This window comes from Gymnoscopelus microlampas (assembly GCF_963454915.1).
Source record: "Gymnoscopelus microlampas genome assembly, chromosome: 16".
Lineage (NCBI taxonomy): Eukaryota > Metazoa > Chordata > Actinopteri > Myctophiformes > Myctophidae > Gymnoscopelus > Gymnoscopelus microlampas.
This window is the reverse complement of record NC_139953.1, coordinates 1,827,591-1,850,000: the sequence shown is the minus strand read 5'-3', so window position 1 is coordinate 1,850,000 and position 22,410 is coordinate 1,827,591. Positions and strand designations below refer to the sequence as shown.

The 22,410-nt window shown below is 44.5% G+C and overlaps 1 protein-coding gene across 1 annotated transcript in view; it reads left to right on the top strand.

The window, feature by feature from the left end:
• LOC311063457 (NLR family CARD domain-containing protein 3-like) overlaps positions 1 to 22,410 on the top strand; it is a 32,855-nt gene that overhangs the window by 4,965 nt on the left and 5,480 nt on the right. Inside the window, exons 3-4 of the mRNA XM_084082932.1 lie at positions 2,297 to 2,342; positions 2,600 to 2,848. Coding sequence (XP_083939058.1) covers positions 2,297 to 2,342; positions 2,600 to 2,848 — 295 coding nt within the window. The remainder of the gene's footprint in view (positions 1 to 2,296; positions 2,343 to 2,599; positions 2,849 to 22,410) is intronic.

The window sequence follows — 22,410 nt, the reverse complement described above, 5'->3', positions numbered from 1 at the left end:
TAAGGCCCACTGTTGTTTAGTGTTGTTCAATAGAACATATAAGATAATGTTGCAGAAGGCCCATTGTTGTTTAATGTTATTCAATAGAGCATATACGAGAATGTTGAATAAGGCCCTTGTTGTTTAGTGTTGTTAAATAGAACATATAAGAGAATGCTGCATAAAAAATAAAAAAATAAAAAATAATAATAATATATATATATATATATATATATATATATATATATATATATATATATATATATATATATATATATATATATATATATATATATATACACACACACACACACACACACACACACACACACACACACACACACACACACACACTGTAGTGTGTGGGAGGCGTTACCTATGGGTGTTATCTCATTTAATATCAAGTGGGATTCATCACACAGCACACCTGGATAAACATAGATGTGGGTGTTAAAGGTTCTATGACATTCATTTTCACTTTTTTTATATGTTTTTTTGGGGGGAGTTTATGACCTCAATTACACCCAAAAAAATTAACTTTGAACTTTCAGTGGATTTTCTGTGGTCTGTTTTTTTTTTAAATAATTAGGCTGAAAAGTAATCTAGGATTGGCCCCTTGACTTTGATGTCATGGTCACTTAATCCCACCCCCTCTCCTCCCTGCCCCTCCCCTATCCTTTCTTGGGGGGGGGGGGAGCACAGGCGATGATTGACAGGCAAAATCCCTCCAGCGACACCCACAGGCAAAGTTTAATTTAGACATTGCAGTTGAAAGGCTTTAGAAATGTGAGAGAAAAACACCTGCAATGGCTCACTAGAGTGGAATTTACAGTTTTTATACACGTTTGAAGGACCATGACAAAGACTTTTAATGTGTTGTAAAACTGAATGTCATGAAACCTTTAAGAATGGTTTGGTGCATCCAGAGATGACTCCTCTTATAGGTTTTTGTTGTTTAGTGTTGTTCAATAGAACATATAAGAAAATGTTGCATAAGGCCCATTGTTGTTTAGTGTTGTTCAATAGAACATATAAGAAAATGTTGTATAAGGTCAATTGTTGTTTAGTGTTGTTCAATAGAACATATAAGAGAATGTTGCATAAGGTCCATTGTTGTTTAGTGTTATTCAATAGAACATATAAGAGAATGTTGCATAAGGTCCATTGTTGTTCATGTAAGAGAATGTTGCATAAGGCCCATTGTTGTTTAGTGTTGTTCAATAGAACATATAAGATAATGTTGCATAAGGCCCATTGTTGTTTAGTGTTATTCAATAGAACATATAAGAGAATGTTGCAGAAGGCCCATTGTTGTTTAATGTTATTCAATAGAGCATATAAGAGAATGTTGCATAAGGCCCTTGTTGTTTAGTGTTGTTAAATAGAACATATAAGAGAATGTTGCATAAGGCCCATTGTTGTTCAGTGTTGTTAAATAGAACATATAAGAGAATGTTGCATAAGGTCCATTGTTGTTTAGTGTTGTTCAATAGAACATATCAGAGAATGTTAGCCTGGTAAACCCTCCCTCCGGAAATCTCATTTCCATTTGATTTCAGGAAGTAGTCTCGCATGAAGGCTTGTCAGGCCGTTTCTAGCGCAATACCAAATAACCGAGCCTATCAGCGTCGCCGCTCATCGTTCTGTGATTGACAGCGACAGTTGGCCAATCAGGTGGCGAGTTTGAGTGAGCCCGAATGAAGCCGAGTGCAGCCGACAAAAGACGAACGGCAGCCATTGTTGTTTGTGCGAGTGCCTTTACTTCTTACTTTCGGTTTTAAAACGCTCACAAACTTCTTTTTTTGCGGCACGGAATTTACTTTTAAGATATCGTTTGGATAGAATTTAGTTGTTTAACTTCATATATGTGGTCAATTAATCATGACAGAGCCTATTTAAAAATACAAATTTAGAGAACCGGCAGGGGCGGGTAGTGACACGCATATATCCGAATAAGGCAACCTATTTTGGGCATGGCCGTTTCAAAAGTCCTGTTGCTTCACATTAGTCTGGAGGTGGTAAAAATGAACTGCTGATTGGCTGAAGGGGAACAACGACGATCATTGGCTGATGGGGTTGTCAGTCAACGGTATTACTCCCGCCCAACTCCAGCCTACAGCCAATATTGCAGAATGGGCGATCATGCCACTCCTGAAATCAAATGGAAATGAGATTTCCGGAGGGAGGGTTTACCAGGCTAAGAGAATGTTGCATAAGGCCCATTGTTGTTTAGTGTTGTTCAATAGAACATATAAGAGAATGTTGTTTAGTGTTGTTTTACTATTATGATTGAACTAACATGATGGTGTTACAACAGGATGCTGGCGACGGCTTGACTTCAGAAGAGATGGATGCTGAAAAAGGTGAGTTGTTTCTGTCCTTATTACTGTTCAGTGTTTGAGGTAACCAGTTAGGAGCTGGTTTTACCTTTTGTTTACCAGGGTGTACATCCTCAATATTTTATTACAACATTCTGAATGTACCAGTGGTTAGACTACTACTACTACTACTTCATGAGAGGATATAGAGATGTTTTATATTTGCATTGTTATAATGATCATTTAATTCTATATGATTCTGTGATACATTTATCTACCACTCTTTTTTCCCCTCTTGCAAGCTGCACAGTTTGTGATGAAGAACAGGGCACGGTTGATTCAAGGCATTTCTCCAGTCATGGCTATAGTAGACAGTCTAGGGACCATGGTCCATCCTGAGCTCTATGCCGAGATTCAAGCTGAGAAGACGCGACAGAACCAAATGAGACTTCTGTTTACAAAGGTGCTAGAACCTGGTGGAACAGCCATCAGAGCAGCCTTTTACGATGCTATTAAACAACACCAACCACAGCTGTCAGCGGAGAAGCCCGGTAAGATCATATGTATGGCTAAATGACCCTTCTTCTTCTTCTTTACAGTATGTTTTGTTTCCTTTAAAAGAGGTAAGACTTTAATTTAAACAAAACAAGACCAACACACGCAGTAACCTTAATATAAGTGCATTGTCTATAATGAGTTGCTTCTACCTGCTTTAGGTACAGGCCTATTCATTCTAGTGGCTATGAGTCGACCTACAGACTGATAGACACTTGGCTTAAGGCCGTGTTAAGTTACAAAGTATATCATTGCCTGCGATTGCTTTACAATGTAACTACTGTTATTTATTATAACTAGTATACTTGATGAAGTAACATACTATTTTCCTCCAACATACAGTATGAACCACTTAAACGCTGTATGTGGCCAGTTTTGAACAACTGTACCTCTAGGTGTCACTTTTCAAGCGGACCATAAACACCTCAGCTACTTTCTTTTTAATCTAAATCTACATGCCACACTCACAATCCATGAATATCAGACTATCTTTCACCTTGTCAGAGCTTAAATTTGCATGTAAATATGAAATAAATGCATAAACATAATCTTTATCTCTACAGCCTTTAGGACTAGCTGTGCTAGCATTTTGCTACTTACATTCTGTTTCACCGCTAGTGAAATCTGCGTTCCATCCCTTAGCGTTTTGAAAGTAAACTACTGTCCCTTGGTGTATAATGTAAATTCCAAAGAAAGATTAAACACAAAATAATTATAAACGGCTGTGTTAAGTGAGAATTAACACATTGACTGCCAGGTATTAATTATTCTGACACCACCAGTGTTTTTACCTGATTTCGTCGACCCACTGAACCCACGATGTGTCCAGGATTTAAACAAAAGCTGTCTGGAGGGGCGGACGATCGCCTTTTTTTTTCACCCGGAAAAAAACATTTGTAACCTCGATCTCCTGTTCTTTAGTTGTTGTCAGTTGAATATATCTGGTTTTGACCAAAAGCGCAATGTGGGAAAAGAAATCTGAGATAAATGTATTTTTATAAATCCGATAACATTGAGGCGGACGGAGTGGAAAGAATTGGGATGACGTCATTTCCGGTTGTATTCGTCTCTCGACGAGACATAGCATCATTCATAAGTTGGGGAAGAGCGCCCTCAAGTATAATCACTGCGTAATCACAGTTGATGCAATATTACGTCAGTGGCGGTAGTGTTAGATTTGAGATGATGTAATATTGTGTCCATGGTAGTCAATGTGTTAACCTCCAGAGCAATTAGTTCCAGAGCACAAGTTCCAGGTCCACAGCACAATTTGTTTAGCATCAAAATCAGTGTAACCAGTTGAAACCTACTCATTGGCTAGTTGAAAATAGCAGATCTACAAGCTCACAGCGTGTCGCACTGTGACGTGTTGTGAGCTTTTAGATCTGCTATTTTCAAATAGCCAATGGATATACGTAGGTTTCAACTGGTTACACAAATGTAGCTATTTTCTGTTTTCAAAACATCTTAGGAAAAAAAAATATATTTTTTAAATAACGTATTACTATATTTTTATTTGGGGGTACAAGACATGAGAAGGTTTGAGAACAACTGGTCTAGAACAGCTCTAACAGCTGGGTAGCCACAGTCTTTACAGATTGTTTGATATGGAACTCAACACCTATCAAAGCAAAGCTTTGAAAGAGATAATGCATAATATTTTAGTGGGAAATAGTATTGTCCTCAATGACTTGACTATATCATCCACTACATCAGTGATATTATTTACAGCATCACTGCACACATTTTACTATTGTTACAGTGTAGGGCATATATTCAACCTTACATTCCCATTGAACTATATTTGAACATTCCCCTTAACTTAGAATGTAAACTATGAACATGTAGTTTATTGGACACTGTCGGTTGTAATACTGACTAGCTGTCAGTTGATTCACTCTAATCTAGCATTTCACGGACGTTATGTATTAATGCTGTTTCAAATGATACAGCAACTGAGGGGTTGCATACAGCGCGATAATGTTAATTACAGTATGTATGGGAGATAGGCTAGGAAAACATCTCACTGTGCTCTCATTTTATACATTCCTTGGAGCCATCTCCACCATTATTTTTCATCAAAAATGCACTTATTTTCAGTGTTGCGTTTATTATTCAAAATGCATATGTCCCCAACGCACGGTACGAACAAACTCTAGAGCCGCCGGGGGGTAACCGCAAAGTTCCCAGTTCGATCCCGGGCTCCCCCATAATTGGTGTTGAAGTGTCCTTGAGCAAGACGCTGAACCATTAAAGGGGTGGTGCCATGGTCTTTCATGTGTCTATGAGGTTTATAGAACGTCATTAAGGTGGTGTTTTTATGGTGTTTTATGTCTTCTCTGACTATTTTGAGTTTCTTCCATTAGGCTGAAACCTTGAGGGTCAAACGTGCCAATAGAAAAACATCGCTTTAAAGACGCAGTAGAAATATACCCTCCCCCTCATTATCATAACACAACAAGTGTGGGCATGAGGAAGAGGAGGGACTAAGACAGTAGGCGGAGGGACTGGTTCAGGTGGGAGGTGCTAAGGTGAGAACCAGGTAAACTTAATGAACTGGAGGCGTGTCCACAAAAAAACATAATTTTAACACTTTCTGTATACTTTTTTGAAAAAAAATCTTCCTCCTAGTATAACCATAATACCTGATGATCATGTTTTAGAGGGGGGGAAATCACTGAAAATCACGGCACCCCGTCTTTAACACATCCACCGCCAGAGGTTAATCTCATAATGTACTCACCAGTGCCAAGGTTTTATTGTTGTTTTTTGTTTTTTTCACGTCGCCATAGACCCTGTTAAAATGCGCGATGCACTGTTTGTAAACATCGTGCAGATGTCCCTGTGTCTACCAGTGAAGACCACGTGTCAAACGGAGCCGCCATGTTGTAGTTAGAACGGTTTATGTTAAACAGTGATCACAGAGGAGAAAAAACTACAAGGGAGAAAATGGCGTTTTAGTGTGCGCTTTAGAATGGAGGCCGACGGGAACGGCAAAACCGGATTGCAAAGTGCGACCGCGACGTAAGGCACGACGGAAAGAAGCCATCGTCGCCGAAATATTACTCCGTCGCGCCGAAACGGGCGCTCGTCGAGACTCGTCGCGTTTACCGCAACGTAAGGCACGACGGTTTTTGGACGCTTAAGCACAGAGAGAGAGAGAGAGAGGGGGGGGGGGGGAGAGGGAGAGAGAGGGGGAGAGAGAGAGAGAGAGAGAGAGAGAGAGAGAGAGAGAGAGAGAGAGAGAGAGAGAGGGGGGAGAGGGAGAGAGGGGGAGAGAGAGAGAGAGAGAGAGGGGGGGGGGGGAGAGAGAGAGAGAGAGAGAGAGAGGGAGAGATAGAGAGGGGGAGAGAGAGAGAGAGAGAGAGAGAGAGAGAGAGAGAGCGAGAGGGGGGGAGAGAGAGAGAAAGAGAGAGCGCGCGCGCACACGCACGCACGCAGACAGATGTCCACAGATATTAATTTAAAGATATTAATTTGTGACGCTCCTTTGTGGAGAAGCTGCAATTTTACGCACAGAGCGCAAGGCTGTTAACTATCGGAATGTGTTCACACTCGTCCTTCTGGGGGGTCCCCGGGCGACCCCCCAACGCAATAGATAACACAGAAATCACACTATACAATGCATTTACATTCAGCCGATCTACTAGCTCATATCTGCTGCTTTGCGAAAGCCGCGCATTGCGACGTATTCTGTCTGTCTGTCTGTCTGTCTGTCTGTCTGTCTGTCAGCGCACGCAGATGCAGACATGTGCGTGTGACGCAAATTATAGTGAGACTTTTTTACTTATATAACAGCCTGGCTTTCTAATTTTTATTGACTAACATTGACTTACTGTGTTTTTTATTTCTCCCTACAGACTGTTTTCATCTGTTATTCTAATTAATGTTTAAGTTTTCCATTGAACTCTTCAGCACCGAAATAAATTACTCATCCATTCATTAATGCATTCATTCATTCATTCATTCTTTCATTCAATTTACTGCTTTAAGGAAATTATGTCCTTTATATCGAAGCAGCTGTAATACAATACATTTTGTGTCCTCAAAGTTTTTCTGTTATTTTATACCTAAAGGGGATTTTATCAAGGCAGTAAGATATTTGAAAACAAAAACATTCATGTCACAGAAATCTAAATTAAAATGTCATTTTTATTTTTGCATAATCACTAAAATCAATAATCGCATACGTTTTCACATTTTGTCATGCATTCCTAACGTCATTACAAGACAAACATCTTGAAAATGACGGCCTACAATTTACAAGTTGGCATTTAGAAGATACTCTTATAATCCATAGCACTTACATTAAGCAAGAACATGGTGAAACATCACATAAAGCCTTTAGTACAATAAAATGTTACAAATTGTTATAAAATGTTATAAAATCTTTTGAAAATAGCAGATCTACAAGCTTGTGACGCGTTGTGAGCTTGTAGATCTGCTATTTTCAAAAGGTGTTTTAACCATTCATAAACATGGCGAGCGCAACAGCTGTCACTTCGTGAGAGGAACGGGGGACTTTCATCATAACCTTTAACTATAAAACTTCGAAATTAAGGAAACATGTTTAGCTCAGCATCATTTATATACCTTTAGTTAACTTGGAATATGCTTAATATTTTTATTAGATGATCAGATCATCCGTGAGAGTACAATTTGTAAACTTCGGGTTCATGCATAGAGGACGAAGCACCGCAGCCGCTCGCCCTACCCAAAAGAACAGATCTGCAAGCTATCGACACGGCACGTCGCAGTGCGTTGACAGCTTGTATGTCTGTTTTTTTGGGTAGGCACGATCCGTAACAACATTCTACCAAGACCCACCCCAGACCCGAAAAGTCGCGCTGTGATTGGCCAGTGGTCACTTTGAGTGACAGTTGGGGCAAACGCAGTCCCCACAACATCATTTACTATTCTGTGCCTATCGGTACATAACTCGGACGGGGCTGAGTAGGCTCAAAGCTGCGCCCCTCCGTCGCGGTCCGGTCCAAAACTATACTTTATTAGCCAAAAAAAAGTTGTCTGCAGTTGTTGGAAAAAACGTGCCTCCGGCGGGAGTCGAACTCGAGCCTGAGGGTCAGCAGCCTAACGCCTAGAGAGGCATGCCACGAATCCTGTTGCAATACCAGGGTTTTGGTCTGTATTAGACCAGTGGTTCTCAAACTTTTTCATGTCAAGGACCCCCAAATAGACGCTTATTACCCCACGGACCCCCATTTGAAAAGATAAGCCAGGGACCCCAATAAGAGAAGGTTTTTATGGCTCTCTAGTAGTGATTCTCAACCATTTTAATTTCAAGGACCCCCAGTTTAACATGCATTAGGCTACGGACCCCCATTTAATGGCATTTATACCTCTGGGACCCCAATTCATATTGTAAAATCAATGTTAATTTAACTCTGAGAGTATACAAATGGAACCAAATGGACCCTAACAGGTCCATTTGGTTCCATTTGTACACTCTCAGAGTTACAGAACCATAAGGGTCCATTTGGTTCCTGTCCATCATTTAGCTGGGGACCCCCTGGAACCCCCTCAAGTACCCCTAGGGGTACCCGGACCCCACTTTGAGAACCAATGTATTAGACTGTAAATGCCCCCACCGTTCCCTCTGGGGGTCCTTGTTTTCTCGTTTTTGTATTCAGCCAATCGCAGGACGGCAGGGCGGGGTTTGGTATGTTGTTATGGAACAATATTACGCGATTCCGTCCGAGTTATGTACCGATAGGCACAGAATAGTAAATGATGTTGTGGGGACTGCGTTTGCCCCAACTGTCACTCAAAGTGACCACTGGCCAATCACAGCGCGACTTATCGGGTCTGGGGCGGGTCTTGGTAGAATGTTGTTACGGATCGTGCCTACCCAAAAAAACAGACATACAAGCTGTCAACGCACTGCGACGTGCCGTGTCGATAGCTTGCAGATCTGTTCTTTTGGGTAGGGCGAGCGGCTGCGGTGCTTCGTCCTCTATGCAACCCGAAGTTTACAAATTGTACTCTCACGGATGATCTGATCATCTAATAAAAATATTAAGCATATGCCAAGTTAACTAAAGGTATATAAATGATGCTGAGCTAAACATGTTTCCTTAATTTCGAAGTTTTATAGTTAAACGTTATGATGAAAGTCCCCCGTTCCTCTCACAAAGTGACAGCTGTTGCGCTCGCCATGTTTATGAATGGTTAAAACATCTTTTGAAAATAGCAGATCTACAAGCTCACAACGCGTCACAAGCTTGTAGATCTGCTATATTCAAAAGATTTTATAACATTTTATAACATTTTGTAACATTTTATTGTACTAAAGGCTTTATGTGATGTTTCACCATGTTCTTGCTTAATGTAAGTGCTATGGATTGTAAGAGCGTCTTCTAAATGCCAACTTGTAAATTGTAGGCCGTCATTTTCAAGATGTTTGTCTTGTAATGACGTTAGGAATACATGACAAAATGTGAAAACGTATGCGATTATTGATTTTAGTGATTATGCAAAAATAAAAATGACATTTTAATTTCGATTTATGTGACATGAATGTCTTTGTTTTCAAATATCTTACTGCCTTGATAAAATCCCCTTTAGGTATAAAATAACAGAAAAACTTTGAGGACAAAAAATGTATTGTATTACAGCTGCTTCGATATAAAGGACATAATTTCCTTAAAGAGGTGGTGCCATGTTTTTGCACTTTTTCTGTTTTTCATGTGTCTATGAGGTTGATAGAACTTCATTAAGCCCCCCGGAGGTGGTTTTATGGTGTTTTATGTCTTCTCTGATTATTTGGAGTTTCTTCCTGGAGGCTGAAATCTTGAGGGTCAAACGTGCCAATAGAGAAACAGCCCTTTAGTGCCATCACAGAGCCCCCAAAAAACATACCCTCCCCCTCATTATCATAACACAACAGGTGTGGGCATGAGGAGGAGGAGGGACTAGGACAGGTGGGTGGTGCTAAGGCGGTGGAGGAGGTGCTAAGGTGAGAACCAGGCATACTTAATGAACTGGAGGCGTGTCCACATAAAAAAAAAAATTTAAACAATATCTGTACACTTTTTTTTTTTTTTTAAAGTCCTTACATAATAATAATACCTTATGATCAGGTTTTAGGGTTGAAAAATATCATGGCCCTCCATCTTTAAAGCAGTAAATTGAATGAAAGAATGAATGAATGAATGCATTAATGAATGGATGAGTAATTTATTTCGGTGCTGAAGAGTTCAATGGAAAACTTAAACATTAATTAGAATAACAGATGAAAACAGTCTGTAGGGAGAAATAAAAAACACAGTAAGTCAATGTTAGTCAATACAAATTAGAAAGCCAGGCTGTTATATAAGTAAAAAAGTCTCACTATAATTTGCGTCACACGCACATGTCTGCGTCTGCGTGCGCTGACAGACAGACAGACAGACAGACAGACAGACAGACAGACAGACAGACAAACAGACAGAATACGTCGCAATGCGCGGCTTTCGCAAAGCAGCAGATATGAGCTACTGTCTGCGTGCGTGCGTGCGCGCGCGTGCTCTCTCTTTCTCTCTCTCTCCCCCCCTCTCGCTCTCTCTCTCTCTCTCTCTCTCTCTCCCCCTCTCTATCTCTCCCTCTCTCTCTCTCTCTCCCCCCCTCTCTCTCTCTCTCTCTCTCTCCCCCTCTCTCTCCCTCTCCCCCCCTCTCTCTCTCTCTCTCTCCCTCTCCCCCCCTCTCTCTCTCTCTCTCTATCTTTTTCTCTCTCTCTCTCTCTCTATCTCTTTCTCTCTCTCTCTCTCTCTCTCTCCCCCTCTCTCTCCCCCCCCCCCCCTCTCTCTCTCTGTCTCTCTCTGTGCTTAAGCGTCCAAAAACCGTCGTGCCTTACGTTGCGGTAAACGCGGCGAGTCTCGACGAGCGCCCGTTTCGGCGCGACGGAGTAATATTTCGGCGACGATGGCTTCTTTCCGTCGTGCCTTACGTCGCGGTCGCACTTAGCTATAGCCCCGACGAGAACTTCAAAAGGCACGACGAGATCAAATGTCCCGACGTGTCGCAATAAACACGACGAGTCTCGACGAGCGTACGTTCTCCGCGGAGCCATACCGTGTATCATGGCGCACGGGTGAAACGTCGCCAAAAACAGCCACCCGTCGAAGCGAGCAGGCACCCGTCGCGGTCGCAAATGGAGTTGGCCCCTCCTGGATGTTACACTGAAAATGGTCCGTGTTGAAAATTGAAAAAATAAAATAAAATCGAAAAAAAGGAAAAAGCACCCGGACCGTAGGGCTACGGTCTCGGCGCTTAACAGTTCGATTTAATGGACCGTAGGACTACGTTCTTGGCGGTTAATGTAACACATTCCCTGCCAAAACCCAGAATTCTCGGCATAGCAAATCCAGCGGTTCCCCGCCGAGAATTCTCGGGATAAGGTCTTTTTTGTGGTTTCTGCTAAATTAAGCCTTCCAGGAGATCGTGGGTTATCATCTTTCATGTAGATGACAGATAAGTTGAAAAAACACGTGATCCGGTCTCTTGATCGCACAAAACACGTTATTACAAAACACTAAAGCCGCGATAACGTCAGTCAAGGGGTTCGCCACTCCGGGATCAAACATAAAGTTTGATACGAGCAGCGAGCACATTCTGACTCTAGACTAGGCTAGTTAGTTACGCGGTACAAATAGTAAATATAACTTTGTTTTTTGGGCTTGTTTTCATAGACCTGGTTGCTTATTTCTCTCTAACAACCTGGCGTTCTTTTGAATTTGCAGTCTCACGTGACTACTAGTGCAGAGGGTCTCAACCTGTGGGTTGGGACCTCAACGCCTCGTTGTGAGCTTGTAGATAGATATACTTGATTGTCCTTGCGGAAATTAATTTTGTACCAAGCAACCATCATACAAAAAAATCACAAAACATAACATAAATACACAATACATAGACAGATCACACAATACATTGACAGTGCTACACATCTCCTCTCTTACAGAGTAAACACTAGAAAAGGCTGGAAGGGCGTCACATTAAATTTTATGCAACATTGGCACTGTGTAGCTGCTATTTTCACAATATTTATCTGTGGAACCGAGTCAAACAAAATGGGGTCCCCAGTTCAAATATGATTATTTTAGGGCGTCACAGCCTGAAAAGGTTGAGAACCACTGCATAGATTATTGAATGTTTGTGAAGAGAGACATGTCACTGTGTGAGAGAAAGACAGACAGAGAGACAGACAGACAGAGGGGAGGAAGAGAGGAAGAAGAAGAGAGGGCTAGGTTGTAGATCTGCTATTTTAACAATATTTATCTGTGGAACCGAGTCAAACAAAATGGTGGTCCCCAGTTCAAATATGATTGTTTTTTTCTACTTGGTCTGTGTCTCAGAGGAAGGCTGTGGACAGTTCAGAGTCCCGTCTACCAGTGACATCATCAATGGGGAATCCAAGCTAATAGAAACTGCAGGCTTTCTATTCCTGGAAAGTTGCAATGTAATAAAAGAAGCCATTGTTCTCGTGTTAATAAAAATCTAAATAAAAAATATGAAATCTTGTTGGAAAAAAAAATCATGCCTAACGATGATGTCACTGGTAGATGGGTTTCTGGACTGTCCACAGCCCTCCTCTGAGACACAGACCAAGTAGAAAAAAATGGTACCATTTTATCATGATTATTAGTGAGGACCAATTATATGAAAATCGGTGAAGTCGTCCTTTAACCATGAAACGCTGACACAACTGTCTTTCCACTGCCGTGGAAGGACAGCATGCCACTCGATTTCTCTGGGCCAACAATTACTACAGTATCATGAATTGGCAATCACCTAATGGACCCTGGCTAAATTATACCAAAAATAATTTCTAAGCCTGCACTGACTGCAACAACAAGAATATCTGTGTTGCATGCCTTAATCAACACAGACTTAATTTGTTGCTTGGCTGCATGGAGAGCATGTTTGAAGATGCTGGAGTCAGCTTCTTCGTGGTTGCAAGGACTTAAGCGTTCAAGGCTGATGAGTTTGTTTGAAAGAGGCCATCTGTCATCCAGGTAACTGAAGCCTTGTTACCCTTGGCTCGGCTCTCCCGCGCTGGCACATCCTGTCAATTCAGGTGCGGCTATCTAACTACAATACTACAACTAACTAAACTTGTAGTTGAGATATATACAGGGGCTTATTAGCATTTGGGACACTAAAGTATACTACAGTACAAACTACAGTGAGTACACCACTACAACAGTTAGTAAACTACAACTACAGCTAGTACACTACAAGCCGACACTGAACCCCATGCTGAGTCTCACAGCAGTGATGTCACCAGTGTGCCCTGGTTGTGCTTTGACATCACTCTTATATAAAATGACAAACCAATAGAGCTTGACCACAGCATATCAATGAATGATCATGGATGTTTCCCTTCAACTTAATGCAATATCTGTGATCAGACAACTTCCGAAAATGCTCATTTTGAGTCACGTAATAACCGCCATCTTGAAAACTGGCGGCCATATTGGAATTCAATTGACACTATTGAGTTCTTCCAGTGAGAATACATTCATTTTGATTTTTGGATCATTAATACGTTTCTGTTCATTCAAGTTCTACTTCAAAAACATTTATTTTGCATTTGATGAGTCGGCCATCTTGAAAACTGGCGGCCATCTTGGAGTTTCAGCTGGATAACGTACTTTTCTTAAATAGTACATCCTGGACATCATTTGTGCCAAATTTGGTGCTTGTATCACCAAGTGAAAGATTCTGATGGAATATTGATTTAATTTGCCCCACTAATTGAATCAGGTTTGTGAACGGAGACATCTCAATGTGTGAGAGAGAGACAGACAGAGAGACAGACAGACAGAGGGGAGGAAGAGAGGAAGAAGAAGAGAGGGCTTGTACATTTGCTATTTTCACAATATTTATCTGTGGAACCGAGTCAAACAAAATGGGGGTCCCCAGTTCAAATGATTATTTTGGGGGGTCATGCCCTTATTTCCCTTATCCCTGATCCCTTATTTTTATTTCTTTATTTTCACAAATTGTCATGAATGGCATAAAAGGAAAAAAAAGCTGATCTACAAGCTCAGTATAAGATTGTAGATTGCTATTTGTTGCTATAAATACAGGAGTGGCTTGGGCACAAAAGGTTTGAAAACCACTGCAGTTTAGAATATAGGACTGGAAAATAAATGTTCTCATGAAGCTCTCGATGACCAATTTATTGATGTTGCACTTTGAACTTTGAATTGGTATTATTATTTATTATTTGATCTATATAACTTGAGTTGAACATTTTTGTTTGAATTGAGCTGAAATAGCTTGCACTTTGGAGTGAAACAGAGCGATACATGTACAATCAAAAGCAGTTTTATTTTTATTCTTTTTATAAACAAGTATTGTTTACATGACTGATGTCAATGAAGGCGCAAAATAAATGTCAAACACTTTTGAAATCATTTTTATGCCTCTAAAGCGTGTCTTTCACTAAAATGGTCATAACTCAGATTATAAAGAAAAAGGGCTGTTTTTGGTGAAAACCAAGCTGTATTCAACTACTGCTATAAAACAGAACATGCTATCAACTCACTTTCTTTTCCAGATGAAAGAAGAGATTCCATGTGTTCATATTCCATGTGTTCGAAGATGAGTCAGAATGGTCAAAATGCCTGGCACTGGCTGAGCCTGTTCTAGAAAACCTCTGGCAGGGAATGTTTTAAGAGAGTGGGAGTGGGGGGGGGGGGTTGATTAGGGGAATAGGAAACAGGTGAATGTGTGTTGTGTTGTCAGTATGAGAAACAAATAACAAAATAAAAATAAATTAAACAAAAATTAAATTAAAACGATTCACAGATAAAGTGTGAAATAAAGGGGACACATTGCTCTGTGTGCCCAAAGAGAGAAGTTGCAGTACGTTCCTTCTTGCAATTCCTACATTGGTGACCCCGACATTCGTCTGCTAGATGTTTCTACTAGTGACAGCATGTAACCATGGCAACGGCCGCTCCCGGTAAGTTACCAGAGTTTTGGGAGGCTTCTCCCGCGCTCAAATCGGGTTGCGGAACATTACCGACGACGCTACTAAATATTATCATATTGTGGAGTGGAGAGTTTGATTGTTTCCCCCCCTCGGGCGGCTAAATACGACGCGCTCAAAACTCACCTGCTGAAGACGTTCCAGCCTTCTGATGCGGAGCGCGCCGACCGTCTCTTCTCCCTGCAAGGTCTGGGTGATAATAAACCATCTGAACTTATGGATAGGATGCTGAGCCTCATGGGAGCAAACAAGCCCGACTTCCTTTTCATCCACCTATTCCTGCGACAGCTGCCTTCTCAGGTACGGGCTGCTCTGGCCAACACTAAAATAACAGACTGCCGTGCCCTGGCTGTGGAGGCTGACAAGTTTTTCCTCACTGGCCAACAACAATGTGCGGCCACGCTGTTACCTGCCTTGCCCTTTTCGCCGCTGCCCCCACGACACGGCAGCCCCACGGACACTGGTTTGTGCTATTACCAGACAAGGTTTGGCCCCACTGCCAAGCGGTGCTGACCCCCGTGTTCTTTTGGCGTGCCGGGAAACGCCAGCGCCGGCACACGATAGTGGCCCTGTGTGCTGGCCGGACTGGCAGGTTGCTTTTCATTCAGGACACAATCTCCGGCCGGCGGTTCCTGTGTGACTCAGGTGCACAGAGCAGCATCCTGCCCGCATCAGCAGCGGACATCCGGGCCAACGCCCCCCCAATGGAAGCTGCTAATGGTACCCCTATCCGCACCTACTGTACGGCACCAGGCATGTGTCTCTGGGTTTCGGCGGCAGCAGTTCGACTGTCTTTTCCCCTCATCGGCGCAGATTTCCTGTGTGCATATGGCCTGCTGGTGGACGAGAAAACACGCTGTTTGATCGACGTGGCCACCTACTGTTCTTACGCGTGCACTCGCGGGGGGGGGGGGGGGGGGGGTGAATTCTGTCAGACTGTCCAACATGCTCTCCGCCACGGATAAGTTCCCACGGCTCCTCGCAGAGTTCCCGGCCCTCACGCAACCCACCTTCTCTTCGTCCACAGCCAAGCATGGTGTGGAGCACCACTTGGCCACAGCAGGTTCTCCGGTCTATGCTCGACGTCTTGACTAGTGATGTGTCGGTCATGATCGATTCGTTCATAAGAACTAGTTCTTTGACGTGAACGTGAACGAACATGTTCACTTCTTGAAACTGTTACGTTCACGATTTCGTTCATGCCCCCCCTCCCCCTCCCCCGCACACATGACGGGCGGGCTGTTATTCCTCCCGCGACAGACAGATCATCAGACAGACAGAAAGCTCTGCTGTAGAGTTTTCCAGTATTACATTACATTACATTACATTACATTACATTATATTACAGTCATTTAACAGACGCTTTTATCCAAAGCGACTTACAATGAGTGCATTCAACATAGGTAGGGAACGAAAACTACTAATCACCAGAAGTCTTAAGTGCATTTTCTGCTAAAACAAGCAACCAAGAGTATACCTTGCGCTAAGGTAAAAGTGCAAAATATCAGCTACCTATTTCCTTAAACAGATGAGACAAAATAGCAAAATCAAATGAGCAGGAGCTAAAACAAATAAGTGTATTGACTAAACAAGATCCAATAAACAATACAACAATAGAAAACAAGCGTTCGTACAACTAGTCAACAACAAGTAGGCCAGGCAGAGAGGAAGGGTAGTGTTTCCTGAAGAGGTGGGTTTTCAGCCTGCGGCGAAATATGGGCAGTGACTCTGCTGTCCTAACATCAGTGGGAAGTTCATTCCACCACTGTGGAGCCAGAACAGAAAAGAGTCGTGACCGTGTGGATCGGCCAGAAGGACACTTGAGTGACAAGGCAATCAGTCGCCCCGAGGTGGCAGACCGAAGTGGTCGGGCAGGGGTGTAGGCATCGACCATAGCCTGGAGGTAAGAAGGAGCTGTTCCTTTCACTGCCCTATAGGCTAGCACCAGGGTTTTGAACAGGATGCGAGCCGCTACGGCTACGGGGAGCCAGTGTAGAGAACAGAGAAGGATGGTTGTGTGGGAGAACTTGGGGAGGTTGAACACCAGACGAGCTGCAGCTTTCTGAACAAGCTCCAGAGGTCTGATGGCAGATGCCGGAGCGCCAGCAAGGAGGGAGTTGCAGTAGTCCAGACGGGAGATGACAAGAGCCTGGATGAGCACCTGGGCTGCCTTCTCCGTGAGGAAGGGGGGAATCCTCCTGATGTTGTAGAGGAGGAATCTGCAGGACCTTGTCACTGATGTGATGTTTGCGGAGAACGTCAGTTGATCGTCCAGGGTCACACCCAGATTCTTCGCAGTCCGAGTTGAGGTCACCACAGCATTATCAATGGTGATGGACCATGTCTCGGTGCGGACAGCCCTTCCCCGGGAGGAACATCAGCTCGGTCTTGTCCAGGTTGAGCTTCAGGTGGTGCGTTGACATCCACTCCGAGATGTCAGCCAGACAAGCAGCAATGCGTGCCTCCACTTGGGTGTCAGAGGGGGGAATGAGAGGATCAGCTGGGTGTCATCGGCATAGCAGTGGTAGGAAAAGCCATGGGAGTGGATGACAGCACCAAGATATGTAGTGTAGAGAGAGAAAAGAAGAGGACCCAGAACCGAGCCTTGGGGAACCCCAGTAGTGAGTCTGTGTGGTTCTGACACAGACCCTCTCAGCATCACCTGGTAGGAGCGACCCGTCAGGTAGGATGCAAACAGGGAGAGTGCAGAGCCTGAGACACCCATCCCCTCAAGGGTGGAGAGGAGGATCTGATGGTTCACTGTGTCGAACGCTGCAGACAGGTCCAGGAGTATCAGGACGGAGGAGAGAGAGTTCGCTCTAGCCACATGGAGTGACGTCACTGCCAGGAGGGCAGTCTCGGTTGAGTGACCCACTTTGAACCCAGACTGGTGGGAGTCGAGGTGTTCTGGTGGAGGTACGAGGACAGTTGTTTGAACACAGCACGTTCGAGAGTTTCAGATAGGAAGTATAGAAGGGAAACTGGTCTGTAGTTCTTGATCTCAGAGGGGTCAAGTGTCGGTTTCTTCAGGAGGGGGGTGACTCTGGCAGTCTTTAAAGCAGAGGGAAAGTAGCCAGACGTCAGTGAGGTGTTAATAAGGTGGGTTAAGAAGGGAAGAAGTTAGACATGCATGCGTATTGCTATTTGAATTGAAATAAAGGTAGCCTGCTGTTGTTCCTGGACAAAAGACAGATAGTGTTAGCACCACATTTTAAGTATCAAAAGAAACAAATATGCACAAAGGACAGATAGGCCAATTAACACGTTTTAGTTTGAGTATAAGATGCAAATGGTATGCTACAGCTACTATTCATGAAGTTAATAGTAGTTAAAGACATGGTTGGAAATCGATAGTCATGTGAGTGTACTGACTTGGGCTGCTTTGTATAAAATTATTATTATTATAAATAATTATCGACAAATAAAAATAACTTTACATTATATATTGTGTAATGTATTACTTTTAAACGATATATTACAAAGAAGATGGTGCAATTAGATCGTGAATGACAGTGCTGTGTTTCTGTGCAGACTGTGCAGTCATGTCAGTGGGATCAGATGCACACAGTTGAATGCAGTTAGCGTACCGCATACGCTCCGCCAGGACCGGAAGCGCTACTGAACGAGAACGTGAACAAATCATTTGAATGAATCATTGCCGTGAACGTGAACAAAATCGCTCGTTCACCGAAATGAACTGTTTCTCCCAATACTGGTCTCGACCCTGCCAAGCTTACCATGTCCAAAGCAGAGTTTGTGTCCATGGAGCGTCTCGGCATCATTCGCCGCTCCAGCAGCCCATGGGCTTCCCCTCTTCATATGGTCTCAAAGCCTGGCGGTGTGTACCGCCGTCTTAACGAGGCGACTACGCTGGATCGTTATCCAGTCCTGCACATCCAGGACTTTTCCAACCACTTGGCCAGGAAGGATTTTTTTTTCCAAGGTAGATCTTTTGCGTGGATACCACCAGGTGCCTGTCCACCCGCTGGACATCCCCAAAACGGCTGTGATTACTCCTATCGGACTGTTTCAGTTTCTTCGCATGCCGTTCGGCCTTAAGAACGCTGCGCAAACGTTCCAGCACCTCATGGACTCGGTCCTGCGGGACGTCTACCTGGATGACATCCTCATCGCCAGCACCTCCAGAGCCGAGCACCTGTCCCACCTCCGGACTCTGTTCGAGGGGCTCAGCACGCACGGCCTTATCATCAATACGGCTAAGTACCAGTTCGGCCTGGCGACCATTGACTTCCTCAGGCACCGAGTCACCAGTGAGGGGGCTGTTCCCCTTCCGTCGAAGGTGGATGCCGTCGCAACCTTTCCTAGGCCGCTCACGGTCCGGTCCCTACAAGAGTTCATCGGCATGGTAACATTTTATCACCGTTTCCTGTCCCGTGCTGTCCACCTCATGCGGCCCCTGTATGAGGCCCTCAAATGCAAGGCCCCCAAGCACACTGTGGACTGGTCCCCGGAGAGGGACGGTGCATTCAGGGCAGCCAAGACTGCTCTGGCCGATGCTACAATGCTGGCTCACCCGTGGCCCGGTACTCCCATCGCCATCACCACCGAAGCCTCGGACTATGTTGTCGGTGCAGTGCACGAGCAGTGGTTGGACGGCACCTGGCAGCCACTCTTTAGCCGACAGCTGCGCCCTAGTGAGCGCAAGTACAGCACTTTTGATCGGGAGATCCTGGGCCTCTACCTGGCTGTCGGTCACTTCCGGTTCCTGCTGGAGGCTCGCCCATTCACTGCGTTTGTGGACCACAGGCCGCTGACTTATGCAATGGCCAAGGTGGCTGAACTGTGGTCTGCACGTCAACAGCGTCGCCTCTCCTATATCTCGGAGTTTACCACGGACATACGTCATGTTGCTGGCAAGACCAACCTCGTTGCCGACTGCCTGTCCCAGGATGTCACTGGGGCCGTTCATCTGGGCCTCGACTATGCCTGCATGGCTGCGGACCAGGCCGCCGACCCGGACGTGCAGGACGGCAATCACAGGGTTTAAAGGGGCTACACCATGAATTAAAAAATATATATTATATATAAACATTGCCCCCTAATACGTTTTAAACAGGTTGTAAGCCTAAAAAACATCCAGATATTTTTTCTCACAATCTGACTGTCTGTCATTCCAAGCTTTTTCAGCTGCAATACCAAAACGTCCTATTCGGCAGGGGGGAGCTACTGAGCAATTCTGTCTGGCCATCATCAATGCAAAATCTGGCTGTTCAGACACGCCCATTCAGGAAATCCATGAAATGAGCATGAATGACTGAATGTTAAAAAAATATATTTTTTGGGGTACAAGAGACACTGGGGAGCCCAAAAAATACTAAAAACCTAAAAAAAAATGAAATTCATGGTGTAGCCCCTTTAAGTTGCAGGATGTGGCCTTCATCGATGCCGGTGCCACGCTCCTGTGCGATGTCTCGTGGGTCAGCCTAGGCCCGTCGTTCCCAGTGGGTGGCGTCGACGCGTTTTCGACGCTATCCATGGGCTCTCCCACCCGGGCTGGAAGCCATCTCAAAAGCTGGTAGCGGCCAAGTTCCTCTGGCATGGCCTCAGAAAGGATGTAAGAGACTGGGTGACCAACTGCGTGGCGTGCCAATGCTCCAAAGTGCACCGCCACACCAAGGCCCCCCGTTCGACCACGTCAACGTTGACCTGGTGGATCCTCTGCCTTCCTCCCATGGTTTGACCTACCTTCTCACCATGGTGGACAGGACAACCCGCTGGCCGGAGGCCGTTCCGCGTTCCGGTCTTCGACGACTGCTAAGGTTGCTCGGGCGTTCACCGGGAACTGGGTTGCTCGTTTTGGTGCCCCGTCTGACCTTTCCATCGACCCTGGCTCCCAGTTTACGTCTGAGCTGTGGAACGCTGTTGCTGTGGGCCTTGGCACGAAGTTCCACCGCACCACCGCTTACCACCCACAGGGCAACGGGATGTGCGAACGTTTTCATCGTGAGCCCTGAGGCCCCCTTACAATGGCCCTTTCCGGGTCCTGGGAGGTTGGGGACAAGGCCTTTGTCGTCGAGGTCAGAGCACGTTTCTGTGGATCGCCTTAAGCCAGCCCACCTGGATTTGGACCGGCCACTGGGACTGGCACAGCCCCCACGGCGGGGACACCCTCCCACCCCTCCCCCTCCCCACGACAGGCCAGGCAGGGCCTCCCGCACCCCTCGCCTCCACACGCCAACCCCTGCTCTCGTCCGGCGGAATCCGGGTGGTCGGGCTATTCGCCCCCTCTACGTCTACAATGACTTCCTTTTTCTGTTGGTGAATTCTGGGGGGGGGCTGTGTAGTGACTGTCTTGGGGCATAATTCACCATGGGCTCTTTAAGAGAGTGGGAGGGGGTTGGTTAGGGGAATTAGAAACAGGTGTTTGTGTGTTGTGTTGTCAGTATGACTGCAGTGTGTGAAATAAAGGGGACACGTTGCTCTGCGTGCCCAAAGAGAGAAGTTGCAGTACGTTCCTTCTTGCAATTCCTACATTAAATACATTTACCATTTACCATTTATTTTGTAACAATCTGGAAAAATGAATGGATGTGTTGAAACAACGTTTTGAATCAATGTTTAATAATATGCCAGCCTGCGTTGCATTTAACATGCAGAGACGCTCCTTGTTGGTGACACGCATGGGCGTTTAACATGGAGCCGCGCTGTCAATAAGGACCTAGTATCCATGTTAATTCAGTGCATGGTGACAAAAACAACACAGTTTAAACGTTGTTACAACCCATCATCGCGTTTTTTTTCAGACCGTCGGAACCACAAACATATGTAGGTTACCAAGACTGCCTTTACATTTTTCATACGATGTTCAGAAGAAGGCAGTGATCTTACGTTCTTGACACGGGATCGAATCCCATAGGTACAGCGGGCGGCGAGACTCGATTCGATTGGGCCTTTGACACAAAAGCTTTCAGCCTACAGGAAGAAATCAAAAATACACAGGGAAGACATAATTGCATGTTATAACCACATCAGGGGATGTATTAGAGTAATGTTAACTGCATAGACATGGCACCCCGTCCTTGAGTATTCTTTATCTTTTAACTTTTGTTTTTGTTTTGCTATGGGCTAATCGTTACCCTCCCCCAATACTGGACCTAAGCCTACATTTTCCTGCTATATCCTTCTCCTACCAAGTCTTTTCCCTACAGCTGTGGTGGTTGATGTGATTGATGTGAATAGTTGAGCTACCACCACCACACCCAGGCTTTAGCCTAGAACGAATGAACTGTCTGGGTTTGATTAGAACACTATATTCTATCGGCAATGTTTGTATTCCAGCGGCCTACCGGACGGGAGGCATGCGTTAATCCGACAGACCTTTTCTCCGACTATGTGGCATCCGCGTGCGGTTAGGGTTAGGGTGCGGGTTTGGTTCGGGTTTACTGTTTAATGTCGGAGCACTGCGCTGTCGGAGGAAGGCGCTGTCGGACTAACGTATTGCACCCCTACTGGACATATGTATGCTGTGCATAGCATATCTGACTGGTCTGTGTGCCATGACACCCTGCAGGCTTACACAATAACACACCAGTCCACACAATAACA